Source organism: Euleptes europaea, chromosome 16 (genome assembly GCF_029931775.1).
Source record: "Euleptes europaea isolate rEulEur1 chromosome 16, rEulEur1.hap1, whole genome shotgun sequence".
Lineage (NCBI taxonomy): Eukaryota > Metazoa > Chordata > Lepidosauria > Squamata > Sphaerodactylidae > Euleptes > Euleptes europaea.
Genome location: NC_079327.1, coordinates 32,280,877 through 32,303,969, shown reverse-complemented (window position 1 = coordinate 32,303,969; position 23,093 = coordinate 32,280,877). Strand labels below are relative to the sequence as shown.

General features: G+C 43.4%; 1 protein-coding gene and 1 non-coding gene across 2 annotated transcripts; both read right to left on the bottom strand.

Moving 5' to 3' along the window:
• Nucleotides 1-2,460: 2,460 nt before the first annotated feature.
• On the bottom strand, nt 2,461-2,569 carry LOC130488531 (small nucleolar RNA SNORD89). Its single transcript, XR_008933822.1, has one exon. It is a non-coding gene; the product is annotated as a small nucleolar RNA SNORD89 (small nucleolar RNA).
• A 2,531-nt stretch (nt 2,570-5,100) lies between these two features.
• Nucleotides 5,101-22,347, bottom strand: RNF149 (ring finger protein 149). Its single transcript, XM_056862156.1, has 7 exons — nt 21,912-22,347; nt 15,900-16,150; nt 8,767-8,835; nt 7,562-7,644; nt 7,045-7,141; nt 5,661-5,853; nt 5,101-5,159 (listed from the first exon to the last, which is right to left on the bottom strand). The coding sequence occupies exons 1-7, from the start codon at nt 22,345-22,347 to the stop codon at nt 5,101-5,103; spliced, it is 1,188 nt and encodes a 395-aa protein (XP_056718134.1).
• Between the last annotated feature and the right edge of the window lie 746 nt (nt 22,348-23,093).

Here is a 23,093-nt window from a genome sequence, read left to right as displayed (position 1 = left end):
GTGCTATAATTGCACAGAGATCTATTAGCGAGTAGTGGAGGCTCCAGAAAACTGTTTTTTAAAATGTAGTTGTGTAGAATGAAGAACAGTTCTCATAGCAATCATATTGCTCTGTTTCAAGTACTTTAGCCCTTCTACGGACAATCTCCAAAGGAGAGATTAAATAGTAGTTTGAGAACTTGGAAAGCTGGGCTGAACAAGTGGTTGTGGTAGTTTCCTGTGGTCAGTGGTGTGAGGTTAGCCCCTTCTCCCAGCCTTTTGTGTGAGCATTCACCCCAAGTTAAAAATATGGAACTGGAAGTTTACCTTTGCAGTGGGAGAATCTATATGAAGTTCTGTTTAGTACTTGATTGTAATTGTGGAAATGAACCTGTGGTTACACCGAATTCACCTAACAGTAGGAACAGCAGCAGCTTCATAAATCTTCTCAGGAGTTTTTAATGATCATGCTTAGATTTCCACAGATTAACAGTGCATTCCTAAGCGGAATGCCTGTGCTGGGCTTAGGAGGCAACGCAGCGGCGCTGCCTCCTAAGGAGGTTTTGGCCCAGCAACCTGCATAGGGTTGCAAAAATAAAAAGGGGCGTACCCAAGCCATAACGGCTTAAGAGGCCGCTTAACAGTGGCCCTGCCCCCCAACTCCTGGGGAATGCCTCCCGGGTCGCCACCGCAGCAGCGACCGGCATCTGGCCCTGCACGCCAGCGCTGTGGGCCCTTGTGCCAGCAGAGGCCTTCGCCAGCCTCCTGGAGATTTTTGTCCTGGCCGCCGGCGTGGCTCAACACACTTTGCTTTCTTTATACTTATGATTTTTATATTGTCTCTGAAAAATGCTTTAATAGTCAAAGCAGAGAAAAAATTCAGGTGTAATATTTGTAGATATGGTATAACATTTTAGACCTATTAAGTGATGCTATGGGAAGCTCAAAGACTATGCAAGTTCATACATATTAACAGTGCTTGCAATTGATTGATTTTGGCCTCTTAAGAGTCCCTCAATGCTGGATTATGCATACATTTTGGATTGACGTTTCAAAAATGAGGAAGGAGATAACAAGCAATTAAGGAAACTAAACTCTAGAAGACACTTGCAGTTCCGAATTATGAAAGCTGCACTGCAGAATCAAAGTTGGAAGGAACCACCAGGGTCATCTAGTCCAACCCCTGCACAATGCAGGACATTCACAACTACTTTCCCCCACACCCACAGTGACCTCTCACCATCTTTGTTGCCCTCCTCTGGACACATTCCAGCTTAAATTGTAGTGCCCAAAACTGAACACAATATTCTAGTTGAGATCTAGCCAGAGCAGAGTAAAACGATACCATCACTGCACGTGGTCTGGACACTATACTTCTGTTTATACAGCCTAAAATCGCATTTGCCTTTTTAGCTACGTCACACTGCTGACTCATGTTCAGTGTAAGACCCCAAGATCCTTTTCACACACTGTACTGCCAAGACAAGTCTCCCCCATCCTATAATTATGCATTTCATTTTTCCTACCTAAATGAAGAACTTTACATTTATCTTGGTTAAAATGCATTTTATTAGTTTTAGCCCAGTTTTCCAGATGTCTATGGGTTGTATGCTACCAGCTTGGTCTCACTCAGTTCTCTCTCTTCCTGCAGTTCCTGTCCTCTGGCTTTTACCAAGGTAAATCCCATGATCTTTCTTTTTCCATTGGAAAAGTCACTAGAATATAACCCATCTTTTTAACTGTGGCTATACAAAATACCAACTTTCAAAAATTTTTATAATTCATTTAAATAAATAGGTTAGTGTAAATAACAGTGTTGAACTCTAGTAACAGCCCTGTATCTTACCTCTGAGACCCATCATAACATTAAGCATTTTTCATTTCTGTGTGTGTCCACACAGATTCTGTTAAAGTGCAAACATTATGTAACCTTTATTGAGTTGTAAAACGTACTAGAGAAATTAGATAATGTCATGAAAATGGACATTCACGTAGTACAGATTCTGTTCTTCAAATTGCTACTTTAAAGAGGTAACGTAGATTTTGCTGTATTGGGGGGGTCTTTTTTTGGAAGAATCAAAACTATTTCTACACTTGGTTAGATATATGGATGGGAGCCTCATAAGAAATACTTTAAAAAGGCAAGAGTACTTTCCGAAAACAGTATGCAGCATTATCACAAAATTTTACAGTGAATATAACACCAGGAAGAAAAGTGATCTTGCCCTATATATAAAAAAATTAGCTTTGACTTAGAGTTTTGATAATTTTCTTTCTATATTGCATGTGCATAAACAGCTTCAGTAATTCTGATTTATAGATCAGTAGCAACAGCGTACAGAGCAGTTGGAATACCTCAACTGGGCTTGTCTGAACGAGTTCCAGAACACCTGTGTGAGAAAAGAAATAATGATACATACTTCTGTTACTAAAGTAAGATTAAACCACTGAGAATCCATAGAGACGTCTTTATGTAGTATTGCTGAGGTCAGATAGAGTAGTCGCTTCAGGAACTTTGTCATCGTGCCTTTAGAGAGAAAACTGTTTCTAGGCACTGCAATTCGGCCTTTCAATGTCATCACTCCTCAGCACTGCTCAAGCTATACAGAAAGTTATACCTACACAATTACCCAGTAATTAGAATCTACTTCAAAGCTCCTCTGAAGGCCACATTGAGAGCTGCAGAACAACCACACAGGCAGAGCACTGAAATCCAGTTGTTCTTCCATTGGAAGTCCTCCCCCATCTTCTTTTGGTTTTTTGGAGGTTCAACCAAAACTACCTCCATATTTCTACACATCTCAAAATTGATTTGTAACTGCTTAAGCACTCTCCAACTGGAGATGCCGTATTCTGAGGATATCTTGTACCTAGCTGCTAGACGTAGACTCCATATCATAGAATCATAGAGTTGGAAGGGGCCACCAGAGTCATCTAGTCCTCCCCCCACACCCCCAGTGACCCCTACTCCATCCCCAGAATATGCCAAAAACCTTTATCATACAATAATCCTTGTTCAGAAGTACTACCAATTTTATATGTGATTATTGCTGGATTTCTCTCTAAAATAATTGGGGAAAGTGCACTTTTAAACATATAAAGTACCAATCTAACGCTTAAATAGGGATATAAATGTGTACTCACCGCACTATATTCTCCAAAGGCAGCTCGGCATTGTACATATTAGTTAAAATTTGGAGGCTTCCAATGAATCACCTTCCTGTCAGTTCCTGTATATTAAGTTGAAGTTGTGATCTTTTAAAAACTGTGGTAGTTAATGCTTTTACTTTGCGCTGAGAATTGAGAAACATTAGTTACTGAACAATTTGAAGATAGTTCCCCCTCTGAAAGCCGACATCAATATTGACGTGGTTAGCAGTCCAATCCATTAAGTGCTCACTGCAAGATGCAAGTCTTGGGCAAGTAAATGTTGGCAGTCAACGTGTGGCGTAGTTGCTCTCCTGTAGGAAGTGGTAGTAAGCTCTTTGGGGTATTTTGGACATATGTTTACAGCAAGTCCTTTGGTCCCGATGCTTAAAAACAAGCCTCTTTTGACTTTCCATGTTTGAAATACTTTTCTTCTTGGAACACAATTCGTTCATTTATTGTGGTTAATAGACCAAAATCAATTTAAAACTTGGAACACAATAAAATCAAATATTCCAGCTTTAGAAAATAACTATTTTTAAGAATGTTTTCTATAAAGCATCTTACAAAATGTCTACCTTGGGCAGTTTTAAGCAACGTGTAAACTTCACAACGTTCATTCATTGGTAGTAATACTAAAATTCTGAACATACTTTCAATATTTAATATATCTATACATATAAACACACTATCACTATTTTCCTCTGAGCTTATATGCATTATTTAAACAGAGGAAATTAAGTAACAGCAATATTTTTTAGTTTCGTATATGTCAACCTTAATGCTTCCCAGTCATATGAAAAGGCACAATGTTGCTAATCTAGCAACACAACAAGAACAGAACTAATTAATACCTCAAGAAAAGTTTTTTTGTATACCTTTATAGGATGTCTTCCTAATGATCCCAACACTGAGTTCAGATACAGAAAATGCTAAGGAAGAACATGGGAAAGTAACAGAGGAAAAGATGCATATATATCTGAGTCAGTGAGGATTTATAAATAGAATAAATAACTTCCAACCATGAATTCTACTTCAGTTTTACTCATGTAAGAGTTGAGGTAACTTGCATAAGTTTTAAATAACTCTCCATACACAACATGGAGAAGGCACTGGCAAACCACCCTGCAAAGAAAGTCTGCCTTGGAAACATCGGGATGTGACGTCACCCCATGGGTCAGGAATGACCCGGTGCTTGCACAGGGGACCTTTACCTTTTACCATGCACAACAAACTAATGCAGTTGATCTATGTACCAAGGCAATGCAAAAGAAATAACTTCAACCGTGAAACTTAAATACATAGCACAGCCTAAGTGTTTTTGACTTTTACAGTAATTTTCTCAGGTATGTGGCTAGCCACTTAAATAGCCTGGTGTTTTGCAAGTCTATATCATACATTAACTAGTTAATCTTTTAAACAAAACAGTTTTAAGAACATTCTAGGTTTGATAAATGCATGCTGTGTGTAATGCAACAACCCACCATTATTTATCTATTAGCTTGTATATTTCTCCCAGACTTGACATCTGTAAGCGCTTTCTGGCACAAAAATAAGTTATGTCACACATCTTAAGCTTCCTGTTCTTTACCCAAGGGTATTTTCTTTTGTAGCATCTTTAAGAAATCAGTTCTATTCATTCCCTTGGACCCTGCTCCTACAGAAATCAAGTGAAAAAAGGGGGCCTGTTTTCCAATACTCTCAGAAAAGTTAAAAAAAAAAAAAAGCACCCACAGATTTCATGCTGGTTTTGTCCCCATCAATTGATACAGCTCTCATTTCTAGACAAAACCAACATCGGTGTAACTCTTTCTGTAGGATCAGAGCTTCCCTAAAAATATTCTAATACAAAATCTAGTTATATTAGCCCTTTTGGAACATGAATTGAAATGTTAAAACATTTCATACGCTCAACACATGGCCATAACATTTAAATAAAGTATGTTTTTAGCTCTCAGTTTCAATTTAAAACTTTCACTGAGAGTTCCCACTGGACAGGAATTCTTCAGGCTGATTGCCTCTGCCATCCAATTCTGGAAAATAAAGATGGATGTAGTAACTTTTGTGAGCTCTAATATCTACATCATAGAAAGAATAACACTTTTCTATTTACACTGCATCAAAACATTTTAAGATCTTAGAGACCCAAAAAGATCTTCATTAACAATATCATCCCAATTTGATCCTTGACTAATATTCAAGATAACACAAGAAATCTTTAAGATGAATGGTTTAGATTTCCAAAGCCTCTTGCAGGCAATGGAAAAGATACCCAGTATTACAAGATAATTTTCTTAAAGTTCCCAGTTCCTCACAGCCCCTCCCCATCTTTTCACTCCTCTCCAGTTGAGTTTCACCCCATTGCTCTAACAAGATAATATCTCCTATTAAGCTCATATGATCTATTAAAATAAGCAAGAGACAATTTTCTAAAATGTACCTACACTAAGGTAAACCTTTTGGATGAGCACTTGAAATTTTGTGGGCAAATTTTTCCGTGAAAGATTTAAACATACAGCATAGTTGTTACCTACCAAGTAGTGTTGTTGTTTCACCTACATCTTCTTTTAATCTGCTACAATTTAGTGCAGATTCAGGAGCAGAGGATGCTGATGTGTCACTCAGTTCATTTCTATCCTCTTGTACAGTAATACTCCAGCTTTCAGCTGATATGCTGCCACTTATTGATTCAGGCACTGCAAGTTCAAGTAAATCTTTAGGTTCTCCCTTTATAATTAAAAAAATAGTACTGGTCAGCACAAGGAGTATTGGGGTGAGGGAGATATGTTTATTTTTAACAGAACTAAAATGCAGTCCTATCAACTCTCTCTAAGCCAGTTTCTCTGACTGCCATCACTAGCACCTCCAGAAATGCATGAGTAGGTAGGGCTGATTACACACAAGAGTAACAGGCCTGGTTTATAACGGCTCCCACTAAATTTTCAAGATAAAAAGAAATTCTGTGAAGCTGCAATCAGCAAGACTATTCAGAAGGAGAAAGACCTGGTCTGTGCAAGAAACAGAAACCAACAGCAAGATTAGCCTTAGCTCATTCTCAGCAAATGGCAGCTATTCAGAGAGCTACATGAAGTGCTGCCCTTGGAAACACTGTTATAGCAGGAAGCAAACATGCTTCCCAGCAATAATTGTCCAAACCTTTACTGTACAATAGGTCTTTCCTGTTACTCCTTTTATCCACCTATTATGGCATGGTATGACCACAGGATATCACTAAATAATGTATTTTTACTTGCTTCCCCATTGAAGTAGGACAGACAGTAAGAGCTGATCTATTTGTTCATTTCAAAGCCTAATAGTATAGCACTCCTGTGCCTGTCAGCACTTCAGAACACAGCTAGAAACTGGGTCACAGTAAGCGCTGTTCCTCAAATGCTCATTGCAGATGGAAATTTATCATGTCAAGCAGAAGTGTTCTAGCTTAGCTTCCCATCCAATATGCCTGCTTTCCATAAGACAGGATTTTCTATGCTAAGACAGGATTTTCCATCCCGTGTTAAAACTGCATCTCCTGCCTTCACTCTATCTACAGTGATACAGTCCCAAGAGAACATGTGATTTTATTGGATGTGTACTTCCTGTTCTAAGTACAGCTTCATGTGTTATGGTTTCCATGAGTACACAATGTATTAAGCTGCCGTATACCTAGAATGACAACTGGACCATCCAGCCCAGTGCTGTTTACTGTCCTTGGCACTGGCTGTTTAAAATCTCAGGCAGAGCTAGCTCCACCAAAACCCTTGCACTTTTGAGATGCTGTGGACTAAACTTGGCACCTTCTGCAAACAAGCTATGTGCTCTGCCAGAAGTAGTGCGATACGGAAGGAGAGAAGAAATACACACGACTCAGCCCCGTACAAGACATACCCAGGGCCACCTCAAAGATTTATTTATACATACCCAACTTCCTAGAGCTTTGATGACATCCAGTTTGCACATTGGACATGTTCTGTGGTCCAACAGCCAAGGATCAATGCACTTTCTATGAAATATATGTCTGAAAAACAGAGGGCAGTATCATTAAAACTAATATAAAAATACTCCTGATGGAACTTTTTCTTTAATAGAAGATTCAGCAAACAACATAACAACAAATGCTAAAAAACCCTAAGACAACCAAACTTTTTTTCATAATGGAAAAGCTGTAGAAGGGACCCATATTGTTCCATCATTTCTGCCTCTTAATTTAGAGCATTCTCATGCACAAAGCAATTCCCCAACGGGCTATTTTCAGAACACTGAAAGTCATGAATCAGAAGAATTAAATATTGTTTTTACTATGTCTAGCATCATACAGCAGCAATACTGCATTTGTCTTCTCCATATACTGCAGAAAACTTTTATTGACATAGGTTAATTAAAACATTTCTAAGGGACATCACCTATAGAACCAGTCTATTGAAGTTAACGAGCTTACTTGCAAGGCAAAATCCGAACTGTGTCTTTTGGTTTATAGTTTTCTATGCACACAGCACAATTTTCAGCATCAACATCTAACCCCTGTGGGGAATAAAAGAGAGGGAGTTAGAGAGTTGTTTAAGCACACTGGTAGTATTGTTTTCCAATATTCGCGTAAGTATTTCAGTGAAAGTTTTCTTTGCTCATAAAATAACTTCAGGATTTACTGAAGTTCCAGAATATTGTAGATAGAATAAGTTTGTGCCCATCTTGAAAAGGAAAGAGAAAACTAGCTTAACCTGGAAAACTAGCAGCACACTAGCTTTAGTGCTAATTTGTATAATGTATTTAATATCTTTATAGCCTGCTGTTCAGCCAGGTTTGTTCTCAAAGCAGTTTACAATTAAAATCCACAGTATTTTTAATTAAAGCTAGAGGCTGAGGTGCACTTTTTTCTACACAATGAAGGATGCTTCAACAAATATTGCAATAGATGCTAGGGCATTGGAGAACAATGAGAAGCTGAGGATGTCAGTTGGTAGGATTCATAACCGTGAATGATATGCTAAGCAACAAAAAGGCTACAGCAAGGAAGGGGAATCAGGCAAAATCCCACCTTCCACTTTGCCAAAAGTATTATCACTGGAAAAAAACAGTCCCCTAGTAGCAAGGTTAGACTTATAATGGCATATATAACCCGAAATCAAATCAATGTCCATTTTATACAATCACTTGCATTTCTCAGGCAAGGTTCACAATATGGTGAATATGCTTTGATGGTGAACTATTTTTATAGAAAAAATATTTTAACCGTAGACAAGTAGCAAGACTAAAAACGTAGAAAGTATCCAAAGTGCTCAAGTGTACCATATTTACTTGAAAGGAAGGCAACTCTGAATGTAAGATCCCTTAAAAATGTTACATACAAAAAAATTACTGGACATAACTCTAACTTGTATTCAAATGTAAGTCAACCCCCCACTCTTCTTTTTGATGGCATATCTGTGAAAAGTCTTACATTTGAGTAAATACTGTATTATCACTTATCATAAAACATAAGCCCAATGTACCCTTGAACACTAGAGTAAATGATGTAGTTTTTTTAAAATCCCAGTTAAAGCCAATCATCCAACCAGTTCTATATACAGAATTTTCATCAATTTCATTTTAATGAACTTATAATCAAATAAAGTTTTCACTCTACATTAGTGTGATCAAAATTACCTTATCCTCATGCTTCACAATATGAAGATTCAGCTGGCCAATTGCTTTCTTTATTTTTTTTCTGTGTCCCTTAAAAAAACAACCTCAAGTTAGTATCCAAAATTTCAATGGCATCATTTTATGAAGGATTCCGAAGTATTTTGCAGACAAAAGTTTTAACCTGTCAGATGGTTTATGGGTTTTGATCTATCATCCACACTGGGTAAATATTTTAAGTTCACTTTCTAAAAAGAAGCATGGCTCTGTACAATATATCATATGAAAGAGAGACTGTAGGTGCCTATCAAAATAATGTTTGAATGATGTTCACTGCCTCTACACCATGTTTTCAATATACAAAGCACAGTAGCTACAAGCAAAATTGTCACTATAAAAACTTGGCTAACTGGAAGATTTATTCGTATGGGTCAGATCATTTCTGCTTGTGAAGAATACTACACAGCTCTTCCTACTGAAACAAAGCTAGCAATGGAAAGCCATCTTAGTTCCTCTACCATTAGACTTCAGCGAGGCACTTATGAAATTCATTCCTTACACAGCACTTCATTTTATATTCCCCAGTTTATATATTTTCAGCCACTTAAGCAATTCATAGAGCCCTCAAGATTAAGAAAATAATCCTGACCTGTTCTGTCATGCTGGTGTAAATAAGGAACAGTCAAAATCCTTATCCAGTTGGGATTCATAGATTGGCTTCCAGAAATTACAAATGTAAACAGAGAGAGCTTCTGTGAAATGCATATTGCCCTCAAAGGAACAACAAAACTCCAGTACTGGAGGACTCCTCGAAATAGAAGGTTGCTTTAAGGACAAGTATTTAATTCTGGACACAATATAGGTCTTTCTCAGGTATCCATATAAAAGACATGATGCTGTTGTTGGCCGCTATATTAGAAAGGCCCTGACCTAGATAGCCCAGGCTAGCCTCATCTCATCAGATCTCAGAAGCTAAGCAGGGTTGACCCTGGCAAGTATCTGGATGGGAAGCCTCCGAAATATCAGGGTCATGACCTAGAGGCAGGCAATGGCAAACCATCTCTGAACGGCTCTTGCCTTGAAAACCCCACCATGAGTCACCATAAGTCAGATATGACTTGATGGCAAAAAATATATATTAGAAAGAATATGAAGAAAAAGGCTAGCACACATTCATTTAAAAAATGAGAACACAATGGAGCCTTGGATACTCATTGTGAAGGTTCCTTGTCTCCCAAGGCGAAGGGCATCTTCATGAGTGGGTGTTTTCCCGCTCTTTCCAGGAGGCAGGACCAAACTTTATTTCCTGTCGCCTTGGCGGGAAGACCGCCTCTGCTCCCCAGTTACTGGTCTGCCTAGCTACTTAGAGAGTTATAAAAAACACCAACAGGGAACAGTACAACAAGGTAAATTAGGAAACAGGAATTCAAAACATTAAACATTGACCCTCGATGGCTCTAAAGGCAAAAGGGGAAACTGGAATGCTAACTGTTCTGATAAACTGACTGAACCTGATTCATCCCAGGGATGGGTAGGTATGCAGGTAAGTGAGAGTGTCTCTGACAGGTAGGTGAATGTGATGTCACTTTAGGCCTGAAGGAAGGGTCCATTCGAAGGACCAGCTTGTCCTTGTGGAATACACAGAGCCCTTTGTTGACCGATAGTGCTCTGAGCTCGGAGACTCGCCGTGCCGATGTGATGGCTGTCAAGAATAGAACCTGGAGGTATCGTCTTTAAGGGTTCGAAGGGATCTGAAGTTAAAGCCCTTAACACTAGGTTGAGCTTCCAAGTAGGGAAGCGATGGATGGTAGGTGGTCTGATCTGGGTGACTCCTTTCAGGAACGTGATGATGTCTCTGTGCTGAGAGATAGGTACGCCTTCCGATATGGGAATTACCGTGGAGATAGCTGCCACCTGTCGTCTGAGTGTGGAAGCAGCCAGGCCTAGGCGCACGCCTTCCTGTAGGAACTCAAGAATATTTCTAATTCCTGGAGCAAGCGGGTCAAAGTGTTTTCTGTGAGCCCATCTGATGAAGGCTTTCCAAGATGCTGTATAGATTCTCTTGGTTGCCGGCTTGCGAGCCTCCAACATGGTGTTCACTATTTCTTCGGAATATCCATTGGTTAACAGTCATCTCCTCTCAAGACCCAGGCGGTCAAACAGTACCAGTGGGGTTCTGGGTGTACTATCGGACCCTGGCGTAGCATGTTTGGAGAGGTTGGTATTTTCCAAGGCTCCTGTACCGACATTCTGCGGAGAGTGGTGAACCACGGCCTGCGAGGCCAGAAGGGGGCTATGACCAGGACTCTGGCTCTTTCCTGTTGAATCTTCCGGAGCACTCTGGGTAGGATGGGGAGGGGCGGAAAAGCGTAGAGTAGCCCCTGCGGCCAAGGGTTCAGCAGAGCATCCGTTCCCATCGCTCGGGGGTGGAAGTACCTGGTGAAAAAACGTGGTACCTTGTGGTTGCTGTCCGAGGCAAATAGGTCTATTTCCGGGAGGCCGAATCTGCTCGTGATGGAGTGAAAGGTGTTCTGGTCCAATGACCACTCCCCTTCCTCCAAGGTTTGGTGGCTGAGCCAATCCGCTTGGGTGTTTAAGACTCCCCTGATATGCTCTGCCCTCAGAGATTTTAGATGGATCTGGGCCCATTTGAAGATCTGTGAAGCCTCCCTGTGAAGGGCAGAAGATCGCGGCCCTCTCTGCTTGTTTATATACGCTTTGGTCGATATGTTGTCTGACCTGATCAATATGTGATGGTGTCGGACAACTGTGGAGAAGGCTAGAAGTGCCAGTCTCACCGCCCGAAGCGCCAAGATGTTGATATGGAGTTTTCTTTCTTCTTCTGACCAGAGGCCCTGAGCCATCTGTTCCTTGAGGGTGGCTCCCCAGCCCTCGAGACTTGCGTCTGTGAACAGTTGCAGAGGGTCTTCGTGAATGTATTGCTGGGGTCGGCTCAGGTTGGATGAGTTGGTCCACCAGCGGAGGCTTTGCTTGAGCTTGGGTGGCAAGTGGATGAACCTGCTCCTCCTGTATGTGATGTATGTCCCTCTGGAAGGGGCGAAGTGTCTACTGGAGAGGGTGCAGGTGAAATCTTGCCATGGAACGATGTTGATACATGAGACCATGTGACCCATGAGTTTCGCCAGGGCCATGAGGTGAGGTCTTCGGCTTTGGATCATGGTCTTGGTTAGGGAAACTATCTTTCTTATTCTCTCTGGTGGAAAGGAAATTGTATTCGTCCTGGAGTCTATTCTGACCCCCAGATGAGTGATTGTTTGCGATGGAGTGAGGGAACTCTTGTCTAGGTTGAGCAGGTAACCGTGCTCCTGTAGCAACTGCATGACCCTAGATGTGTGAGCACGGGACTGAGCCGGGGTCTGTGCACAGATCAAGCTGTCGTCCAGGTACGGGTGTACCTGGACAGACTCTTGCCTCAGGATAGCTATTATGGTAACCAGAACCTTCAAAAAGACCCGAGGAGCTGAGGAAAGTCCAAAGGGGAGGGCTCTGAACTGAAAATGCTTCCGTGCGTAAGCGAATCGAAGGAAACGTCTGTGGATGGGGTGGATGGGGATATGCAGATAGGCTTCTTTGAGATCCACTGCGGTCATGAACGTTCCAGGAAGAAGAGATTCCACTATGGATCTTAACGTCTCCATGCGAAAACGTTTCTTTTGCATCCTCTGGTTTACGTATCTTAAATTGAGGATGGCCTCCTTTTGGGAACGTTCCTTTTGGGAACGGTGAAGAAGGTGGAATATACCCTGGGAATGTTCTAGCCGCGGAACTGGTTTTATAGCCGCCAATTGAAGAAGGTGGTTGATGGCGCGTTGAGTTCTGGAGTGTTTTGTCTTTTTGGACGAGATTGGGGAATGGAGGAAGCGATCTAAGGGAGGGGAAACAAACTCCAAGAAGTAACCCTTGGAAACTATCTGAGAAACCCAGATGTCCGGGTTGGATTCCATCCACCTGTGCGAGAATGCTTGTAGACATCCCCCCAGCTGCAGTGACCTGGAGTCACTGTGAGTTAGGTTTTGGAAACTTGTCGGGTTTGTCCGAACGAGGGTGCTGGTTCTGTCTATTGAATCTCCCGCCTTTGTGGAAAGGCTTGTTGTTGCTAGCCCAGCTACCCTTTCTGTAGTCTGCTCTGTAACGAAATGGGGTTTTGGAGGGACGAAAGGACTGATATGATGACGTGCGATTTTCCTTCCTGAGCTGCCTGGGCATCACATGCTTTTTGTCCCTAGTTTCAATAAGGATCCTGTCCAATTTCTCCCCGAACAGACAACCCTCTTGGATGGGATATGCCATTAGAGTTGTTTTGGCCTTAAAATCAGCGGGCCATGCCCTGAGCCAGAATGCCCTCCGGGTAGATGTGATGAAGGCCATGGACCTAGCCGAGAAGGAAATGGGAGTCCAATGAGGCATCGGCCATCAAGGTGGTGGCTTTTAAGACTCGCTCCAAACCCGCTGAGACCCTCTGGTTGTCCTCTGGAACTAATTGTATGAGCTTCTTAATCCAGAGATAAGATGCTCTGGCAAAAATGGAGATGGTAGCACTAGATTGGATGGCCAGGGCAGCAGCCTCGTGAGCCTTTCTAGTTAAGGCCTCAGCCTTTCTATCAAGCTGGTCCCTAATGGAGCCAGCTCCATCCTCAGGAACCAGACCCGGGGTCTGGAGATCTATTATGGGTGCTTCTACCACAGGCACCTTGAGCAGGTTCATGGCGTGAGGAGCTAATGTGTACAGTTTCTTTATGTTGGCTGGTGTTTGCCTGCTAGAAGCAGGATTATCCCACTCCTCCTTAACTGCTCTGAGGAAAAATTCAGGGAAGGGCACAGAGTTGGTATGAGTTGGCTTCCTAGGGAAGTATTCCCTAACCCCTTGCTTCCTTTTAGGAGTGGGCTCCTCAGACTCCTGTTCCTCATTAAGGTCCAGGGCTAAGAGGGCTTTGGCTAATAATCCCTGGAAATCGTCCCCAGAAAACAGTCTGGGTTGCTGATCATCCGAGGGAGCAACCTCCTCATTGGAATCAAACTCGCCCTCCTTGCACTCCTCAGGATCAGATTCCTGATCAGAGGAATTTGGATCACATTGTAAGGAGGAGGGCTGATGGCACTTTGTGGCCGCCTTTGTGGGCCAAGCTGTCTGGGCCACAGGCGATAGTGGATCCTCCCGCCCCACACTGATCGGTTGGGAAGAAGAAGAGGAGGGTGAAGGTTCCTGCATTACCCAAAGGGGGGGGGAGCCCTCATTTGAAAGGCCTGAAAGGCCTGCCACTGCCTCTGAAGGGCCATATTCACTAGGTAGTTGGCCTCCTCATTGAAATAAACCCTCCCGCCTGGCGCCAAATTTGCAGGGGGCTGGTCGCCACCTCCCGGCTGGGGGGATCCTACCGTTACCCCAGGATTGATCAAAGGCTGTGCGAGCGTTGCAGGCTGAACTGGGGCCCACCGATTATCAGGCTCCGAGGAGATGGCTCGCAAGGAACCGGCTCTCGGCATCTTGTTGCACCTCTTCCTCCTGAGCGTTGGCAGCGGTGCGGCTTTGGGAGCCTTTTGTGGCTTTTTTTTCTTTGCCGGGAGCGGGTGCTCCACCGCTGCCTCCGCAACCACTGCTTCCTGTCCCTTCCCCAAGGCTCCGCTCAAGTGGCCATTGGAAGGGGTCCCTCCCTGGGCGGAAAGGACCAGCCCGTTGTTTTGGAAATCCTCCACTGAGAGGAGATCGTCTTCCCTCCCTACAACAGCGTCGGCCATCTTGCTTCTTCCCGAGGCCAAATCGGCTCGAAAAGAGGAGGGGGGAAGTGAAAGAGGGAGATTCGAAGGACTTACAGGAGGCTTGAAAGGACGTACTGGGAAGACGCTTACAACAAAGATAACAAATTACAATGGACAAGGTAAACAGGTATACAATAGGCTGAATAAACTAGATCGAATCTAGAGCTGAACGAAGTCGATGCTCTCTGCTTAAAGGCAGGACGGAAACTGGGGAGCCGGGGCGGTCTTCCCGCCAAGGCGACAGGAAATAAAGTTTGGTCCTGCCTCCTGGAAAGAGTGGGAAAACACCCACTCATGAAGATGCCCTTGCCTTGGAGGAGAATAGCTTGACAGCAAAAAAAGGTCTAAACACCATATAAATAGCTCACTCTAGTCTATATTTTACTGTTCTTATGGTGGCGACATCCCTCACTTAGACTGATACAATGCCATGCAAGATTCACAAGCATTCCATTTTGAGGCCCAACTGAACAGAAAGCTGTTCAATTTAGCTGGTATTATACTAGCTGGTATCACACATATACTAGGAAGAGAAGTACAGGTTCAGGACTAAGCTGGAAGAAGTCATAGGAAGTAAGGAAACTGAGGGGCAAGGAGACCAGAAGCAGGATGGCTTAAGCGAAATGACAAAGTAAAGAAATGGGAAAAGAAGGGAAAGCTGTAGGTAGAGAAGACAACAGATCAACCTTCCCACAAAAAGATTGATCTATGTCAAGTTCAGATGCAGTAGAGCAGAACAAGGTGGTGAGGGCAAATTTCACATACAGATTTGAATCAACTAGCCAGCCAACACAGATATGTACAGTTTTAATTAAGAACTAAACAAATACTTTCATTTTGCTGTGTCCCCCAGGAGATAAATTTGCAACATCTTTCTGTTTCTTCTAGGAAAAACAACACCCACCTGCATTAACACCTACCAAGACCAAACGTACTTGCTCTTATTTAAAGCAATTAAGTCCCACAGCCTACTCAAGTGTTAGCTATTTCTCAGTTTATCTCAAAAGACTCAGAGAAGCAAGTTCCTTGCCAGCTGAGAATATTTATAATTCCACTTTTTCTGTTGGTTGTTGGTTACAGAAAAAGTTACAGAAGAGCCGTGGTCCAGTTGCAATTTAAAAAAAAATCATTTTGTTGAGTACCAGATACAGTATATGTCTAGCTCTAAAAAACAAGTAGCAACAATAAATATCAACAGGCAATAAAGGAGCTGGTATTAAGAAATTTGTTCAGGTTAAGCAGCATTCTCAGATGAGGTAAGAAGATAAGAAGGTTGCCACACATTGTTTCAAGTAAGTTCTGAACACCTGCCCGTTATTAGGCAAGAGGTTTTTAAAAGATAGCAAAGGGTAAGAGTCACCATCACCACTAGTAATTACCTGGTTTCCAAACTGTGTTCCAGTATAGAGGAAACGCTGTATATAAAAAAATATAAGCCATGCTAAAGATATAATCATCATGGTGATGAACGCAATAGCTACAAAAACAACTGACTGTCCAGTGATATATTCTTGTATGTGCCGAGTTCCAACATCAATAGTCATTTTCACAGGAATCCCTCTTCGCACTGGCTCCAAGATCTCCATTCCTTTGGGATACCCAACCATAATAACCACTGTATTCCCAGTACCTGTTGAGGGGGAAGAAAAACAAGAATCAAATGCACTTTCTCACCACTTTTTATTGATTGAATGAAATCCAGGCCCATTATAATTATGATGGAACTACTTGGCCGTAATTAATTGCTAGATTAGTTTCTACTACATATAAATTCTCATCCAACATCCACAAACACAAGCCAGTAACCAAAGTTCCTCAGCCAAAAAAGCAAACTTTCCTGGGGGAAAGGGGACCCCCAAGAACAGAATTTCAGGGGAATTTTGGGCTGTTGCTGGAAGGAGGAAAAAAATAATACTCCATGGGCAGAAATCCTTCTGCCCCTTGGAACATCTAGTGTTGATCCAAGTGTATGCACTTCCTCTCACACAAGACAAACAAAAAACAGAGCGAGAAAAGTCTTATAACTTAACAGTATCGGCACTCTAGACATGAGATGTAAACTTTTCAATTGTGTATCATAATCATATATGTGGAATACTGATTGTGGACAAAATGAGCAATATTTAAACAAACACATATCCTTGAGAATGTTTTGTATCTACAGTCTACAGAGAAATTATCATTCTCTCATCAGGCAGGCAGTATTACATAAAAATCTTCATAGCACATATTTTGAGTGACTAAAACTTTGTCTTAAAAAACATTTCACTCATACCAAAAAGAAAGCATTTGCTAGGAGCCCCCCACCCCGTTCTTAGTCAAATTGAAAAAGAGACCCTGGGACCCTTCCCCCCCGCAGGGTTTTTCCATTTTTCTACTGTCTTTCTATCAGTCTCAGAAATCATTACAGTCCTTAAGAATTTCAAACAGGGTCCTGATCACAGGAACAATGATCACCTGAATATCATTCCACACTGCCTTCCCCTACATAGGGGGATTTAAAAGATTCCCACAAGTAACTAGATTCATCCAACATGATTTTTTTTTATATTTAGAAGGTTTTTTTGTATTTTTTAATTAGCAATTATTTTCTCTACTAAATGTTTGTTGTACTTCCTGGCCACTACCTGTCCCACAGTAAGTACATGGATCCAGTTTTATACTACATTCTGTACATGACTGATACACTCAATATGAAGGGTTTAAGGTGCGGAATAGGATCTTACAACAGATAAACAAGAAAGCCACTCTTCAATATGAAGAGCATAAAGGTTCTAAAACTCTCATATAAGCTGATTGATTTTATAATGACAGTCTGCCCAAATGCAGACACAAGAAAGCAAATAACTACCGGTATATTGTATTATTGGGAAATAGGTGTGCATTTAAGAGTGCAAAGAATATAAATTATGAAAATATCAACTTAAAAAACTAAAGATCCTCTGACCTGCTTAGGAGGTACGATTGCTATCGTACTTATCTGCATGCTCTGATGATCACCATAGCTGTTCAAAGGATTGTACTTCAATGGAGTTTCCACCCAAAGATGCTGAATGCATCTGCATAAGTGAAGAGGAAACAGCCAATGAAGAATCCATGGATTTTCCCAACAGTTCCTTTCTCAGTCATTGCATTAGTTCCCTTTGTTTCCTGCTTTCATATTATAATAATATTTAGCATTTATATAGCACTTTCATTGTTAAAAGCACTTCATCTATTTTATCTTTTAAAAATCCCTACTATAATCCTGTAAGGCAGGCAAGTATTATTACTCTCATATTGCAGATGGGAGCCGCCACTGGCTTGCATATGGCCATCTAGTGAGTTAATAGCAGATCTGAGAATCAAACCAAACCATACAGCTTCAGGCACTTATCACAACATTAGATTAGCCCTCATTTATGAAGCATCTATGGCTTGGGACTGGACAACCCTATACTCTACGATCTGCTTTATTTTTCCCAGATATGAAAGACAAAAGGTGAACTAAAGGAGTAGTACAATTACTTGAAGTCTGATTGGAACGGAACAGATCTGTACAAGGAGCTAGGTGTGAGGAGGGAGGGACAAGCAGTAAAAATGATAGTGAAACCTTTTGAGCAGAATTCTCCACAAGTCTTGGGATCTTTGTGTGCACAGCCTGAAATTTACTATATTATTTTCTCCCTGAAGGAGAAAGCCTATAATGGCAGCAGGCTGTAAGAGACCCAGTTTGGGAATATTTTAGCAAAGTTCCCCTACCTATGGGTAAGGTGGGCATGTGTGAAAAATGTAAACACTGCAACTAAGAAATGCAAGGCCTGGTGATCTGAGAAGTGCTGTTTATCTTTTTAAAAAATAAATTAAATATATTCTTACTTACTAGTGATTTAAATTGTGAAAGTTTGGTCTTAATGACTAGTGATTTAAATCGATTTGATTTAATTCAAATCCACCCTGCCACATAACCCCCTCAAATTCTGATTGTGGGGGGCCCAAGAAACCTTTAGGGATAGCCTGGAGGGCAAAGTGGTAATCTGCAGTGAAAGTGGGGTTTCAGCAAAAATCACCCTCCCCTCCTCCACCGAATGAAGTACCTTGGAAAAAGGTTTTCCAAGTCTTCTGAAATGGCCAAAGGAGGGGAATAAAGCAACTCCCACAGGTGCTACACATCAAAACCATCAAAAAGGTCCTGGTGGTTCAGATCGGAACCAATGCTCCAAGATGTCCCAGATTTAGGACAACCATTAACATCTGAAAAACTACACGACAGTCCTGTGGCTCAGACATTTCCATTGGTATGATCTTGTACTTTCCTCAACATGTACACCTGGAATACATGTAGTCTGAGACAGAATAGGGAATGCCAACATCCATTCAAAACAGAATAGAAATAAAAGCCTGAAGAACATCATAAAACTATAGACAATGCCAAGTTTAATTGGTCACAAATTAGCAGGTTCGCCGCAAATGGTTCACAAAGCAAGACAAAACTTTTAATGTAGTAACACTTGCCAATGCAGAAAACTGGCAGAATATACCAAGTGAGGCCGAAAGAGCCTTTGAAACTTTTCATCAATGAAAATACCCTTTCAGATGCTTTAGGAAGCTAGCAGCAATTCACATGCTTCTATCAGTGGTTCCAAAGTTTATTTTTAAACATCTTCTCTCAAAGCTTATATACATTGAATGCATCCAGTAAGTCAGTCACCATTTTCTGCTCTCTGTAACACGTACTCCACCCACCCAACTAGGATCCGTGAAGATCCCTTTTTCTTATTGTCTGTCTCACCCAAGTACTTTCAGCCAGGTTTATGGTATAGCATCATGTCTGGACTATTGAAATATTCTCCAGCTAGTCACAATTTGTCATACCCAGCATTTCTATGTGCTTCTAGAACTTTAGGCACCCATCTCTTGGACATTTCATAGCCTGCTTTTACATCTGTTGACATACTAAAGAAGATGAAGAAGAGTTGGTTTTTATATGCCGACTTTCTTTACCACTTAAGGCAGAATCAAACCGGCTTACAATCACCTTCTCCTCCCCACAACAGACACCCTGTGAGGTAGATGGGGATGAGAGTGACTAGTCCAAGGTCACCCAGCTGGCTTCATGTGTAGGAGAGCGGAAACCAACCCGGTTCACCAGATTAGCGTCTGCCATTCATGTGGAGGAGTGGGGAATCAAACCTGGTTCTCCAGATTAGAGTCCACCGCTCTAAACCACTACACCATTTTGTAGAGCATTAGTCCACGGCAAAATAGTTTTGGAAATTTTTACACAAGCCAATAAAAGGCAGCGTTTTCCTTGGACTGCTACTTTGTCTTATTAAATATGCATATTATTTTTAACTGCTGCAACGTTTATGACAAACTATCAAACCAAGCCAACAGGTATTACAGAAATTATTATGACAGATAATTGCACGTAGCATGCTCGTTTACACAATCTAGGCAGAACTTGGTCCAGGCAGCTTGTTAGGCCAATTCTGCAGTTAGGCCAATTCTTTAAACAACCAAGTCACCCCACTTTTCCCCCTAAACATCTCACAGCATCACCCTTTCTTAAGGGGAGGATGTGCAACAGCTGCCGCTGCTCAGCTGATCTGTGGCTTCCTTCCTTGCTCACCCTTCAGCTCCTCTTGCATTTGAGCATCAGCGGAGAAGTACAAGCATCATTTCAAACATACCTACTGTTTTTACAACAAATCCCTTCCACCATTTCAAGGAAAATGCAAGAAAGGACCTGTTCACACAATTCTTTATTGAATGTGGTAGCTGTCCCTAGTTTAGATTACTTTAAAAGGAGATTTTTTTTAAAAAGGGGTATCTATCAATAATTGTATGTTTCCTGTTCAAAGGCACTTCTAAAAACCAGTTTGGGGAGGGGGCAGGGGAGATGGGTAGCAACAGAGAAAGGGCTGTTGCTTTGGTGACCTGTTTGTGGGCTTCCCAAAGGCACCCTGTTGGCCACTGTGGAAAACAGGTTGCTGGACCTTTGTCCTCATCTAGTGGGGTTCTTATTATTAATTTAGGAGATTTTTTTCCCCTAGGTCTTGGGCAGATGATCAACAAGTGGAGAGCTTTCTGAAAGGGGCTGAAGGGGCTGGATGTTTGTCGCACCCTGAGAAGGAAAATATTTCCGCAGGAGGCTACCCTCTCACGCCTTACCTCGGTGTCCTGCCCCCCCCCCAGTTTCTCAGCATAAGCAATCGTGTTTCCATGAGAATCATAGAATTATCACTTTGGGCGAAAACGCAAGGGAGATTTTGCCTTGCTGCTCACCAGATGCACGTTTTCCCCATTTGAATTCTCAAAACTCTGCATGAGGGCTTATTTTTGAGTTCTGAGAATTTGGCTGGGGAAAATGTGCATTTAGAGAGCAGCAAATCCAAGACAAAACCTCCCCTGCATTTTCGCCCTTTCACACAGCCCAAATAATAATGCACTTTCAATCCACTTTCACTGCACCTTAACAAACGTTTGCAAGTGGATTTTGCCAGTTCACACAGGGCAAAAACGCACAGGAGGTTTTGCCTTGGATTTGCAACTCTCTCAATGCACATTCCCCCCATCTGAATTCTCTAAACTCAAAAATATATTGAGTATATTGGTTCTTGTAGGTTATCCGGGCTGTGTAACCGTGGTCTTGGTATTTTCTTTCCGGACGTTTCACCAGCAGCTGTGGCAGGCGAAACATCAGGAAAGAAAATACCAAGACCACGGTTACACAGCCCGGATAACCTACAAGAACCAATGAAAGCCTTCAACAATACATTGAGTATACATGGTCAGTGGCAAGATTTGTTTCAATCCTTATATCCCTCCAACACTAGATATATGCTGCTCAAGATCAATTGCTAAGATCAATTGCTCAAGGAGCCCCCATGCAGAGTTTGGAGAATTCAGATGGGGAAAACGTGCATTGAGAGAGCGGCAAATCCAAGGCGAAACCTCCCGTGCGTTTTGGCCAAGAGAGGGCCTGACAGCAGTCCCTAACTCAAATGCCTTTGTTCTGAATGAATTAAATGAGGAGAACACGACTACTGGCCCTGAAGATTTGTTGAATCCTCCTAATCTAGTCCCAGCAGAGGAGGCTGAGGTTTTCATGAACTCTCCAGAGGACTTGGGAGATTTTGTTGACATCACAGGCTGTGGGCTCGTAGGGGGCTGTTCTGAATTTTTCCTGTTAGAAGAATGTTTCTAGCAGCCGTAACATCCACCTTCAAAGTGGACCGCAAGTGCATCGTTTGGGGCTGCACGCAAGTGCCCCTACATAGAGTTGGAAGGGACCACCGGCGTCATCCCGTCCGACCCCCTGCACAAACCAGGAAATGCACAACTACCTCCCCCCACGCACCCCCAGCGACCCCTGGGAAGGGGGGTCCAGCCCCCCCCCCGCCACTCACCGGCGTGCGGCATGCTCAGGGTGGCGTTGCCGAAGCGCGGCTCGCTGTAGACCACCACGGCGACCGCCCTCCTCCTGGCGGCGTGGGCCACCTTGTCCTGCAGCCGGCAGCCGCCCTGGGCCACCAGGGCGATCCAGGCGGGAGGGGCCCCGCCGGCGCCGGGCGGCGTGGGCACCTCGTAGTCGACGTCCGGGCCGCAGCCTTCCCAGCCCGCGCCGCGGGGGATGCCCACCAGGCCCCGCGCGCCCTCCTTGGGCGAGGCGTCCCCGTAGCGGCCGCTCTCGGCGCTGCCCCGCACCGTGCGGTTGGCGGCGGGCTCCGTGTACGCCGTGGTCACCCAGGCCGAGTACCACACCAGCGAGCCGGCCGCGCGCGGCAGCCACGCCGCCGCCGCCAGCAGCAGCAGCAGCGCCGACCCTCGCCGCCCCGCGAACATGGTCCCCGGCCACGCGGCGCGGCCCGTCCGGCGCTGGACCGCCAGGGGAAGGAGGGCAGGGGCCGCCGCGGCGCCAGCGGGCCGGCACCGGCTCTCCGCCCCCTTTCCGCTGCAGCGACTCGGGATGGGAGGAGAGGAAGGCGGAGGCTGCTGGAAGCGCGCCGCTTGCGCCTCCCTCGGAGGACGGACGGACAGGCAGGCCGCCGCCCCGCCCAGCAGAAATGTGACAGAAAGCGAGCGCTGAGGGACGGCCGCTCCCTTCCCCCCCTCTGTCACGTGACCATAAAGGCGGGAAGAGCCGTTGGCGGAGGGGGGAAGCGTCGTTATCTCTAGTCAGAGAAGCTTCGATAGTCCAACGGCTCCGCGGCTGGCCTGCGCATGCGCAGAGTGCCTGCCCAGAGGACCACTCAAGGAACGACAGTTACAGGTAAGTGCGGCTGTGTTTTACCCCAGAGATCTCCCGGTAATCATTGGCTTCCAGACTGCCAGGGAAGGATATTTCTGCCTAGCTACCAGCCTGCTCTGTGCACTGGGTCACTGGGCTAAGGCCATTTATTCTTGATAAGGATCTTGGGTCTCCCTCTCCCCCGCAAACCCCTGTTTTACTGCAACCCTAACTACCTGTGGGGCCCCCCCCCCATTGCTAACCAATCTTCAAAAACAGATGCCTGGCAGTAAAATAAATGCCTGATGCATTCCTACAAAACTTTTTTAGAAGACGTTATAATTAATTAGGTTCCCTAGCA